This window comes from Loxodonta africana, chromosome 19 (genome assembly GCF_030014295.1).
Source record: "Loxodonta africana isolate mLoxAfr1 chromosome 19, mLoxAfr1.hap2, whole genome shotgun sequence".
Classification (NCBI taxonomy): Eukaryota; Metazoa; Chordata; class Mammalia; order Proboscidea; family Elephantidae; genus Loxodonta; species Loxodonta africana.
Genome location: NC_087360.1, coordinates 6,378,981 through 6,391,905, shown reverse-complemented (window position 1 = coordinate 6,391,905; position 12,925 = coordinate 6,378,981). Strand labels below are relative to the sequence as shown.

Sequence of the window (12,925 nt, the reverse complement as noted above, 5' to 3'; positions counted from 1 at the left end):
ATCCACTAACTTAATTTCACAGCGTTACCTTGAGTCCTTAAGTTTGTCTTTCTCGTGCGTACAGAGAAATAAGTCTTGTAGGTAATTGTTCAGGGAACAGACTATCTCCTGAGGAGATTCCGTGGAGGGCATTTCCCGGGTTGTGGGGGTGTGGTAAACCCAGCAGGACCAGTGTGGCACGGGAATGTTCTAAGGTAAGTGTCTTGAAGGCAAGACAGGCTACTAGAGACAATTATAATTGGGCACCTTGAAGCAGGATAAGCAAGGGAGAATCCACGTTTTTAATCAAGAAGGGAAATGAAATGAAGGTTTGTCTCATGGAAATCAGCGCCAAGTGCCACATAACAAGGGTGAGAAGAAACAGAAAGGGATGTAGTTGGGATGTGGTAGCTGACGAGGGTTGTAGTGATGTTACTAAGCAACATGAGTGCAGAGAACAGCACACAGCCTGACAGAGGTGCTGTGCCCTCCAGTCAGTTCCGACTCGTAGCAACCCCACGTGACAGAGTAGAACTGCTCTGTAGGCTTTTCTAGACTGTGGTCTTTACGGGAGCAGATCACCAGGTCTTTCTCCCACGGAGCCACTGTTGGTTCCAACTACCCACCTTTTGGTTAGCAGCCCAGCACTTAACCATTGAGCCAACAGGGCTCCTTTGCCTGACAGATAGCAGGTAAATACCTGTCTGTGGAACAGATGCCTGTGTGCATGCGTGCTCTGACCCTGTGCTGAGTCCAGCTTCCAGGGTGTTGCAGCAATAAACCTCTCCTCTAGGCCTGCTTCTGGGTTGGCTGGATTCCCTGAGTATCACTTAGGTATCAGGTGCCAGTCAACATGGCATGAATCAGCATGTATTAGGGGAACTGGGAACACTTCCCAGTAGTTAAGGGACCTAGCAATTGATTTGAAATCTTTGTGCTTCATGGTTTCTAGCCTAGTGCATCGTGGCCCTGAGCTCAGGCACTTTGATCATCTTGGTTTGAGAGTCCTATCCACCCAATGACACAGTTGCCTGCCCTGCACAGGTGAGAAAAGAAATCACACAGCATTTAGTCACATGGCCATTTCAACGCATGGCAGTTGGTTACTGCTTCTGGTAGGGGGTAGGGACAGAGACATACCTTCTATTCTTTTTCATTTTTATCTTTCTCAGGAAGTGTGCCCTTATCCCTCTGAGGGACAAAATTGTACAGCACACGCCCTGACAGACCTAGCTCTGGGTCGGAAATTAGTTTCCATCTCTGTGAAAATAGAGTTAACTGACAGAGTACCTGCTGCTGTAGAGTAGGGTTGTTTACCTTTAATCCTCTGTAGGAAGACCTGCAGCCATAACTGCAGAAGGACCTCTGATACTTTGTAGGTTTCTTACAATCAGAACAGTTGTATTTTCTCAAAAATGAGAAAACGGTAGTAGCTCACACACTTCTATTTTATGACCTGACTTTTCTGAGTGCCGGTTCATTTTATCCAGTCACCATCCTTGACATCTGCTCTTGGAGATCACAAACATGTCTAAAATTAAAGTTATTACCATCATCCGCAAACCTTACTCTTTCCCAGCCTTCCCTATCTTAATGAACAGGAGGAAGGGACAAGGGAATAAGCTGAATGCAAGAAGTGAAGATGGTGGACTGAAGAGGAGAAAGCAGGGTGCTGGCTAGAAAACAGGTGGGAAGGCCTGTGGGTTGTGGGCGGGACATGAATAGAGGCAGCTGGGAACTGATTTTATCGATGAGGACAAGGCCAAGGTATGAATGGTGATGGCAGAGGAGAGTAGTTAGCAGAAGGAGTGGAGGGCAGGGCTGCCAAACCCGAGCCCAAAAGAGAAGCAGGAGAGGAAGGACAGAGATGGAAAGAGGACTACAGGCCCGTGGGATTAGGGAGCCAGGAAGCTGGAAGAATAGGCTCTTTTGGTCCACAAAGAGTTTCTCACTGGTAGGCAGATGGCTAACAGATTTGAACTTAATGTCTTTGTTGTCCCTGTCTGATGATGTGCCTGGGTTTGCATGGCTGGCTTGTGCTAGTGGAGGCAAAGTTTATTTAGCTCTGATTTAGAAGCTGTTGTATAGATAGGTTTTTTGCTTAATATCGTCATGACAGGGATCTTGTAAGCAAGAAGTTAATGGCTTTTCTTTTTATTATGGAAAATTTGCAACAGGCGTAAAAGGAGAGAAAATGTACCTCTGTGTACCCATCACTGAGGTTCCAACATGATCAGGTTTTTATTTTTAATTTTATTGTGGTGGTATATAACAAAACATGGCCGTTTTAACCGTTGTTAAGGGTACAGTTCAGTGGCATTAATTATATTCACTGTGTTGTGCGACCATCGCCACTGTCTCTCTTCAGAAGTTTTTCATCACCTCAAAGAGAAACTCAGCACCCCTCAGTAATTCCTTCCCATTCTCCCCTCCCCCAGCCCCTGGTAACCACTCGTAAACTCTGTCTCTGCACAGGCCTGTTCTAGGTAGTAAATAGGATCTAGGTGTAAAGAGGATCATGCAATATTCGCCCTTTTGTGTCTGACTTCGTCACCTGGCATCATGTTGTCAGGGCTCATCCAGGTCACAGCATGTGTCAGAACTTCAGAAAGCCTCCCTGTGTGGCTGAACAATGTTCCATTGTGTGTAGGTAAACCGTCAGCTCTTTGTGGTTTTCTTGAATCTACCTCCTTCTACTTTTTTTCCTCCCATGAGAAGCCAATTTATTACGGTAGTTTGGTTCTGTGGGTGCCTCCAGGCCACTCGTTGGGTGATCACAGTCTCAGCTGTAATGTGAGCCCATGTGCAGTCCACATTTTCAAAAGGGAAATAAATAAGTCATACAAATACACCGTCCAGCCTTTCATTTCCAGAGCGTACTCCCTCGCGTTCTCATGATGTTCTCGTGTGATAGGCGCAACAGTTCCATCACCCCACGACACCAAAAGAAGACAGATGCAAAAGAGGTGACTAAGCTCCCCGAAGCTACAAGACTAAGTGGGAATATATTTTTAGATCCCCTTCTTCCTGTTTGAGTATTTTGGTTGAACTTCATTCACGCAACATCTGCCCTTCTTCTTCCCTGCCCCTCTTGTGAAAGGCATCGCTGTCCTGTTATCCAAGCCGGACCCCTAGCCCTCATGGCTCCACTGCTAGTCTGTCAGCGCTGCCGAGTCTCTCTGGAACTGCTCTCTTCTCCCTGGAGTTCCCTTTGTGAGCCTCTGTCTTCGCACGTCTGGTCTGGGAGGCTCTATTGGCCCTGCTTGCTTTGATGGTTTTTGCATCGTGGTCATCGTCTCATTCAGAACAGCACACACCAGGCACCCAGCCTCTGCTCAGCAGCCTGGTTTACAGTCTGCATTGTCACTGACCACCCCTGTAGGAGTGTAACTGAATTTCTCCCTCCTGCCAAATCAGGATGGTTTGCCTTGATTTCTTATCCAGCCTGTACTGAGTACAGTCCCTGTCAGGGTCAGCTTTCTGGAACACTGGCTCCCGTTTATGGACCCCTGCCTCTGTATTGAATATTTGCCATTCTTCAGCTTACAGTGGTGCTGGTGGCCTCCTTTACATGTATGGGAGCAGTTGGACAGGTACCATTTCAGGGTACGTCTACGGCAGTGATCCTGTGTTGTTGTTGTTTATCCTTCTCTTCTTTGATTGGTCATACGCAAAATTTCCTGGAGTTTCTTTGGCTTTATCTTTTTCTTTTTACTGTAGAGTGTAGCCTACCCCCAGCCTCGCCATGGCAGTGAGGTTTCTCCATGTGTAAGCATTTTCCCTGGAGAGAATGGCAGTGCCTGATTCCTCCTTAAGGGAAACTGTCTGGGGAGGACTGAAGGAATCTAATGGCACCGAGTTGCCTGTTAAGTTTCCCCTTTCCGAGCAGAGAATCAGCTTCTCTTGAGGCCAGCCTGGGTGAGTGTCCTGACCCTTCACTGCTTGATTTTCAGGTGAGGATGGTAGAGCCAGAGTGGGTCTTGCCTTAACTCAAGAGGGAAGCAGGAGCAGACGTGTGGTGGTGGTCCTTTTGCCCTGAGCTACTCTCGCATTCAAGCTGCAACCTTGTCTGCGACCCCCAGCACCGTCTGTGGGCGCACGTGTCGTGTGCTTAGGATGGATTGGCAAGTGACTGCCATCGGGGCGGGGGGGCGGGTACGTAGTTTAGCTTGCAGTTTCACCTCTCATTGCCTGGTTCAGGGATTGTCTTTTTACAGGAGGAGTAGGAAAGGAGTGTCTTTCCAGCTTGAAAAATATTTCTGACCACGAGGATTTCAGAAGTACGTGAGGCTAGAGAGAGGTTTTTTTTTTTTTATATAATAATTTTTATTGAGCTTTAAGTGAACATTTACAAATCAAGTCAGTCTTTCACGTATAAGCTTATGTACACCTTACTCCTTACTCCCACTTACTCTCCCCTTAATGAGTCAGCCCTTCCAGTCTCTCCTTTAATGACAATTTTGCCAGGTTCTAACCCTCTCTACCCTCCTATCTCCCCTCCAGACAGGAGATGCCAACACAGTCTCAAGTGTCCACCTGATATAAGTAGCTCACTCTTCATCAGCATCTAGAGAGAGTTTTTTATCCATCCGTTTATCCATGTCCTGCGTCCAGCGGTTACCAGAGTTGTGCTGTATTTGTTCACCTACCCTTTTTTATTTCCCTTTTTCCCCTCCAAGTTATTGTAAAGCACATCTCAGGCGTGTCATATCATTCCGACATAAGTCAGGATACATCTCTGAAAAGCAGAGACATCTGTTTACGTCACCACAGTGCCTTTATTACACTTAACGCGGTTAACAATGTTCCCTGACATAATCTGATACTGCCCCGAATCAAATTTCCTCAGTTGTCTCCTTTTAGCAGCTGGTGTATTTGAATCACATTCCAAAGAAGGTCCTCATGTTACGTTGGATTGTTATATCTAGAGTCTTTTTCGTCTAGAGCAGCCCCCCCCGCCCCCGCCCCCGCCCCCGCCCCCGCCCCCGCCAACTTCTATTTTTCCATGCCATTCGCTTGCTGCAAAAACGGTTCTCGTTGTAGTATTCCCTACTTGTATCCTGGGAGTTCTTCTGTCTCCCTGGTTGCTGTAAATGAAAATTAGCTCTAGAGACTTGGTTAGCTCCTGGCTGGGTCTCTGGGCAAGACTCTTTGTTCGAGGTGGAGCTGTGCCTGTCGTATCACATCGCATCGCATTGCATCGCATTGCGTGAGGAGGCACAAGGTGTCTGGCTGCTCCTCTGCTAGTTGTGCTAAGGCTGGTGAGTGGCGACAGCCAGTCCTTGCCTTGTCAAGTTCCCAGTCGACCTTTTGTCTCCTGCTTTCCCCCGTTTCTAATGTGGCCTGAATCGGTATTTCATTGGGGTTACACGCGGTAGTTATTAGCGGGGTTGTTTGATTACCTAGACAGATAGTTCACAGAGGAGAGGTAGGATGAACGCTTACTTCTTTCCTTCTGATTGCCAGTTTTCAGGGGGAAAACTCAGTGCCCTAGTTACTTCCAATTTCAGCAGATGAGTTGAGGCTCCTTGTGTCTTCCTGTCTCTCTTCCTCTCTCCCTCTCTCAATCCCCCCCACCCTTCTAATCATTACGAACCCATGGGGTTTTATATAGTTAACGTATCCCCATTGATTGTGTTCCTTATTCCTTTTGATGTGCAGTTGTCCCAGTTGTGGCCAGTGGGAGTCCCCTCATACATGTTTCCCAAGTCATAACTCCTTGTAAGGTATATTCTGAGAAGTCTTATTATTTCATCCTTGTCTCATTCCTCCTCTGCAGCTAATCATTTAAATGAAGTTTTGGATCACCTTTTCCCGTGTTTATTTTTATACATATAAATAAATCTGTAAGTGTCTTCGCATCTTTCCCTTTTTTACATACAGGGTAGCATACTATATGGTACCTTTGGTTTTTTCTACTTAACTGTCTTACCTGGATTCACTTCATATCATCCTCATTCCTTTCGTGATGGTTGACCACATCTCACTGTGAGGAAGTACCATCGTTTAGTCAGCCAGTCCCCAAGGGTGGACACTTGGGTTGCCTGTGGTTTTGCCGTGGCAGACATTCTTCTGTGAGTCCCCTGGTACATGTGTCATTTCATGCCATGGCAGACATTCCTCCATGAGTCCCCTGGTACATGTGTCATTTCATGTTAAAGAGATCTGTTGGTGCCACTTCATTAACTAATTCAGGCATCACTTCCTGAGTCGGGAACACAAGAGATGAAAAGGTTGCAAAGACGTGGTCCTAGATCTCAAGAAGGTTTCAGATTTGGGGATCTAGTTTCTTCTTTTATCTCCTTGCTGTTGTGTTTGTTGTACGTTTTGTCCCATGTAGGTTGTTCAGGGACTGGTGATGAGGCAGTGGGAGATGTGCCGTCAGCTATTGCCCCAGGAGGAGGCAGGATATGTCTGTGGGGTGAGGGGGATCATAAATCACCCTGTGGAGTCACTCAGCAAATACGAATGGAACATCTCCTCTTTATCACAACGAGAGAGCAGCACTCAAAGTCCCCTCCCTTGCGGCCCTGACATTCTCATGCAGAAGACAGATGAAAAACCAAGGAACACATAACATAATCGCAAGTTCCCCGTGCTTTGAAGGAATAAGCAAGGTTAAAATAGAGACTAGCTAGGGGCTTCCTTTGTAGGGAAGGGGACGCTGATGCTGAAGCCGCACACAGTGAGGAAGGGAGTATCTGCAGCCGGGGGAACAGCGTGTACAAAGGCCCGAGGCTGGAAACAGAGTGTTTGAGAAAGGCACCAGCGGGAGGAGAGTGCGGCCGTCGGGCAGCCCTTGTTTTTCAGGGTAAGGATTTTGGGTTTCATTTTAAACACATCAGAAAACTGTGAGAACAGCTAAGCAGAAGAATGACATTCGATAGGATATGTCACATGCTTACTATGTATGTGATATATCATTATGTCACATGTTCTTTATATAGAGTGGAAGACAACTCAGGTGATGTTTTATCTCCAAAAGCAGCAGCATGGTACTTTCCTGAAGTTCAGAAAGCAGGTGGTTTTCCTTGTCGTTCCTTGATGCAGGACAGCTGATTTCTTCCCCACAGAGAGAGCTCAGGATTTCCTTTTCAATAATAATCACCTTGACATTGTTGGAATAATTACAGTAAGTGCTTGTGTTTGGGTAATGGACTTGGGTTATTAACAGGAGCGTGATATCTACAAATTCTCTTCTTCAGACCTGCAAATCCACGTGACGCATCTCTCTGGAAGATAAGAGAGCTTCTTTCTCAAGGTCAGAACAGGTTCGTGCTACTGTGTCCTTTTATACAAGATTAATTAGGGCTCAACAGCCACTTCTAGACAAAAAAGAGATTTTTAATTAATTAATTAACTTTTCTATCACAGGCGACTGGAGTCGTACCCACGTACAGAATCATCAGAAAGAAGGATTGCCGACGCATCAGGCCCCCGAGGAGCTTGCTTCCTGGAGAGGCTCCTGTCTGATGAGTAGGGGGCAGAATGTCAGACTGAATCTCCTGGGGGTGGCCACAGGGGACCAAGGCCGGCCAGCAGCACCTCACTCTCAGCTGCGGGGGACACTGTGCAGCCCTTTATGTAGGAGCGGGAAGCACGAGATCGCTCTACAAGAGGAAGATTCCAGGGGCCTAAAAACGCAAAGGTTTGCACCTTGGGAGCCCTTTGGAATGTTGACAACTCAGGATCTAACAGGAAGTTCTGTGTTAATGAGTTACAGGATTTGTGTGGAACTAAATGTCACTTTATAATTAGTAATAATACTGAGTGAGAAACACTATGCAGGAAGAAGCCTTCCATAGAAAGATAGGCAGGGAAAAGCTTAGGCCGACCTTAAACTTACTGACTAGAGCAAGCCTGAGATAAACTTCCGAGATGGCCAAATAAGAGACTTTATGAACTAGCAACCCTTTAACCCTGTAACTAGACTAGTCGTAAGGAAATTTTCTCCTCTCAGTCACGATACCAAATAGGAAACATGATCTACAAGTGCCCCATGTGTAGGGAATTCTTCTCTGAGCGAGCAGATCTTTTTATGCATCAGAAAATTCACACAGCTGAGAAGCCCCACAAATGTGACAAGTGCGATAAGGGTTTCTTCCATATATCAGAACTTCATATCCACTGGCGAGACCACACAGGCGAGAAGGTCTACAAATGTGATGATTGCGGTAAAGATTTTAGTACTACAACCAAACTCAATAGACACAAGAAAATCCACACAGTCGAGAAGCCCTACAAATGCTACGAGTGTGGCAAAGCCTTCAACTGGAGCTCACATCTCCAGATCCATATGAGAGTTCACACAGGGGAGAAGCCCTACGTCTGCAGTGAGTGTGGACGGGGCTTCAGTAATAGCTCAAACCTCTGCATGCATCAGAGAGTGCACACGGGAGAGAAGCCCTTTAAATGTGAAGAGTGTGGCAAGGCCTTCAGGCACACTTCCAGCTTGTGCATGCATCAAAGAGTGCACACCGGAGAGAAGCCCTATAAGTGCTATGAGTGTGGCAAGGCCTTCAGCCAGAGCTCGAGCCTCTGCATCCACCAGAGGGTGCACACGGGCGAGAAACCCTATAGGTGTTGTGGGTGTGGCAAGGCCTTCAGCCAGAGCTCCAGCCTCTGCATCCACCAGAGAGTGCACACCGGAGAGAAGCCGTTTAAATGTGATGAGTGTGGCAAGGCCTTCAGCCAGAGCACCAGCCTTTGCATCCACCAGAGAGTCCACACAAAGGAGAGGAACCACCTCAAAATATCAGTTATATAAAAAGTTTTGCTAAGAGCGAAAGATCTTAAAACCCATAAGTGCCACTAGGAAGGAAACCCTGTAAATACCCACATTGACCCAAGAAATACTTGCAGCAATCCCTAGCGAAACATTCTTCGTGAAAAGGCATACATAAGGTTGATTTTTTGATTCACGCCAAGTGTGTTCCATCTACAGCTTGGCTTTGAACATAAAATCCCTCTTGATATAAGCCAGGTTCCTGTCTGGGACATGCACTTCCCAGGATTCCGGTGCTATGCCTTGATGGTAGAAACAGCCCTGTCGCGTCGAGTCGATTTCGACTCGTAGTGACCCTATAGGACAGGGTAGAACTGCCCCATAGATAGGGTTTCCAAGGAGCAGCTGGTGGATTCAAACTGCCGACCTTTTGGTTAGCAGCCGAGCTCTTAACCACTGCACCACCAGGGCTCCAACAGTTGAAACAGTACATAAAAAATCATGATCACTGCCCAGTCTCCTGAGTCACCTCCTGTCTTCTCTTAAAAGTTATCCCTGATACTTCCTCCCTTAGGGGTTCACACCCTCCCTTCCTCTCGATTGAAGCATACTGGTGAATGTAATTGAAAAGGGACAGCTCTCACTAAGATAGAGTTCTGGTACTTCTGAGGTGACCACTCAGTTCACTCCTGCATATCTTCCACATAGCCCGTTATTTCTGAACCTACTTTACCTGTATGCCCTCAGAGTATCCGTAAATACCCACCCCTTCCTAGATGGCGTTAAATTTCCCTTTAGGTTTTAGGTGACTCGTAACAGCTGTCTACCTGGCCTATCAGAGAAACCGTTGGCAGACATACTTGCCTTTGGACTTTTTAAAACTTTTGTGGATCCTGCTAATCACTGTGTCTCTATGTTAGTCAGACTGACTTTCTCGTGTCATCATGTGCTTTTAACTTGAATTATTTTGGAAATAGCTGAATGTAAATAGCAGGGAGTAAGAAGCAAGCGAAGTCAAAACTTTTCCCCACCCAGAACGGCCCTCTCAGGCTCCTCTTGTGACACACGGGCTCCTGGTGTAGCTGGAGGAGACCTCGGGAGAAGTGGGTGGGTGGGAGGAGGAGTTAGCGCTAGTACGTGGTCCCTGTTTCTGTCATCTTGGGCAATGATGTGTAGGCGTCCTCTGGACCTCGTCACTGAGGAGTACGCACCATTCCCTTTTTAGGCGTGATTGTTGTTGTTATCGTCCTTTTCTTTCTTCATTCATTTAACAAATATTCACTGAACGCCTCCTGTGTGCCAGGCACTGTGCTGGGTGCTGGGATACCACTGAGTAAGACAGACAAGGTCCCTGCTCTTATGGAGTCTACTTCTAGTGGAGGAGACAGATGATAAGTAAACAGATAACTGATGTAGTTGAGATAGTGATTAAGCACTATGAAGAAAATAAATAGGGTGATGATTTAGAGTGGTGGGGGGCGGGGGTGGGAGCAACCTTAGATAGCGTCAGGGAAGGCCTTTCCAAGGGGTGGTGGTGGAGCTGAGACCCGAGGCATAAGCGCCCCTGCTGGCAGAGCCAGGGCCTGAGGAGGGCAGGCAGAGGCCAGCAGTGGCTGGAGGGTAGTGAGCGGTGGGAGGGACGGGTGCGGAGTTCTCAGTATCCTGACTTTTATAGGCCTGGGGTTGGTTTTTGTTTGTTTTGTTTTGTTTTGTTTTGCTGGATTGATCTTCAGAACTCATGTGGAGGAAGTGAAGGAATGTTTAGAAGACCAAAAGTCCCCAATGACAAGAACAAAAAGCAACCTGTTCTTACCTTTGTTTTCCTTCTCATTCCTGTTTTCACTGATTTCCCTCACGTAGTCCTTTTGCTCAGGAAGTCTTTGGGGGAAATTAAGGATCTTTGATGCTCTGAAGTGGGTGATCAGGTTAGTGATGTCTGTCAGCTAAGAGGTTGGAAAATGAACTACTCACAATGTCATGGAAATACTGAAACAAAGTTTGATTTTTCTCTTCACATTTGAATTAATTTCTTCTGTTTGACTGGAAGGGGCTTTTGTGTAACTAAACCTCAGCGCATAAAGGAGGCCCAGAAGAAGCGTACACTTGAGCAGGTGGACCATGAACCTCGAGATGGATTTTGGGGTAAATTTGTCAATGCCTGGGTTTTAATCCAGACATCTCTGCTAATAACCTTTTGGTATGTCACTTGGCAAGCATCCCCTCCTTTTCAAAAAGAGAGGGCTGGCTTAGTTATTTAATAAAGCCCCTTCCAGGCCTGAATTCCGAGACTCTGATTTCCTATGATGTCTGTCACTCTTCCATGTCACAACAGTGTGGAGCATTAGAGAAAAGTCTAGATCTTAGTTGATAGAGAGCCAGCTGAAATATCATTGATAGAATTTTAGTTTTAGGGAAAATTGGTTTGATTTCTAGCTTTATTACTATTAGGTATGTGAGCTTGGGCAAATCGCTTAATCTTTGAGTCTAGTTTTCTCACCTACAAAATGAGGATATTAGGCTAAATGATCTCCGAGTTTCCAGCTAGTCCTAGAGTTCTATATTTCTACATAGTTGGATTATTTTATCATGCTGTTGCTGGGGAATATGACTAACACTTTTGAAGCTACTAATTTTATGTCGAGCTTTAAAGTCCATAATTGTTATCGTCGGGAAATATTATTTGACCTACAATATGTCCAAATCAATTTAATAAAATCACTTTATAACAGGGCTCTGTGCTTGACATGTGGTTGTGTGGATTCAGTGGCCATTTTGTGTGTGCGTGTGAGTGTGTGTGAGTGTATGTGTGAGAGTGTGTATGAGTGAGTACGTGTGTGAGAGAGAGTGTGTGTTTGTGACTGAGTGTGAGTGGGGGGATTGGCTTGTGCATTATCCCTAGGGTGCCGGTAATTTATTGTCCACACTGGGCACTTGAGAGTCAAGGGAGCGTTAGCAACATTTACGTGAAGACAACAGGCCTAAACTGGTACTGTCCCTGGCAAAGCAAGATGTGAGAGCACCCCAGCCCACGGGTCACAAACCAAGCAGGGAACATGACTAGATGGGGTCAGGAGTAAAGAGGAGCAGTGAGGCCTGGGGCACACTGGGGGAAGCCTGCCCGGCTGCAAGAGGACAGCCGCCTCGGTCACAGCTGTGTGTTTCCTTGATGGAACACGGCCTGAGGGCCCCATGTATTTTTCAAGAGAAAACCAACTGTCCAGATTTTTACATAAAATTAAAAGTCTCGGCAGCTAATTCATGTTCCCAGTCTGACCCAGTTTGGTCGTGTATGTTCTGTCTGATGCCTGTAGGCGTTTGATTTTGCAAGCCCTGCCCTCGTCCCTCGGAACTGTAGCCCATTCATGTTAAGGCATGATGTGCTCTTAGCTGAAGACGTGGTGACCCGTGTTCCATCCATGCAAGGGTCTCTGACAATGGTTTAGCATCTACTAGTTCTGAGGAGCAAGTCTGTGTTCCAGGCTCATCCTTGAGGTAGGAGCAACCCAAGCTGGCCCTTGTGATATGAGTGGAGTGGGAGGGGGCTGGACAAAAAAAGGCACCTGTGGGCTCACGTGTCACCCATTGGACCACTCCTGGTGCCTGCTAGGATTTAGGGGTGTGAGAGGGAGCCAAGGGGGCCTTCACACTTTCCAACCTGGGGGAAAGTGGCAGCTTCATCTTTAAGATAGGAAGATCTCTGTCAAATCAGAGGGCCCACCAGTGTGAGCTCGTGAGCACGCAGGCGGGCCCGTCACGGGCCGTCCCAAGGGAGCTGTAGAGAGATTCCTCTGTGTGCCTTCTGAGGGACCTTCCAACTTTTGGTTCTGTTATTTAAATTTTTAAAATTATTGATCATGCAGTTCCTGTACAATTAGCTACTATTCTTATGAATTTGAAAAAGTAGGTGGAAAGTAAATATCAGAATCAAATGGAAAAAGTACTCAGTGGCAAAACCAAACCTCTAGGGAAGAGATGAGGAAGCAGCTGATAGCACCACAGGGCTGGAGCCAAATATTAGATAGTGCCAGTAGCAATGCTGAGTTAAGGGCTGTTGGTCAGAGATAAAAGGAGATGGGGAAAATGAAGGCGACACGGTACTCTGTGACCTGCAGCTTCTCCAAACCTTGGATCCCTCACCTATAAAATGATTTTGAAAATGCCTAACTCTTGAGATAGTTGCAGGAGCTAAATAAACATGTACAAAGTACCCGAAACAAACAA

The 12,925-nt window shown here is 46.5% G+C and overlaps 1 protein-coding gene across 3 annotated transcripts in view; it reads left to right on the top strand.

The window, feature by feature from the left end:
- The window catches only part of ZNF664 (zinc finger protein 664), a 36,557-nt gene extending 25,127 nt beyond the window's left edge, over window positions 1-11,430 (top strand). For 2 of the 3 annotated variants that reach the window (XM_064272092.1, XM_064272095.1), the window contains exons 3-4: window positions 7,185-7,250; window positions 7,354-11,430. In XM_064272092.1, coding sequence (XP_064128162.1) covers window positions 7,961-8,746 — 786 coding nt within the window. In that variant the 5' untranslated portion in view covers window positions 7,185-7,250; window positions 7,354-7,960 and the 3' untranslated portion in view covers window positions 8,747-11,430. Of the gene's footprint in view, window positions 1-6,632; window positions 6,791-7,184; window positions 7,251-7,353 lie in introns of all 3 variants that reach the window. The other variant, XM_064272094.1, reaches the window with a different exon arrangement.
- Window positions 11,431-12,925: the final 1,495 nt, after the last annotated feature.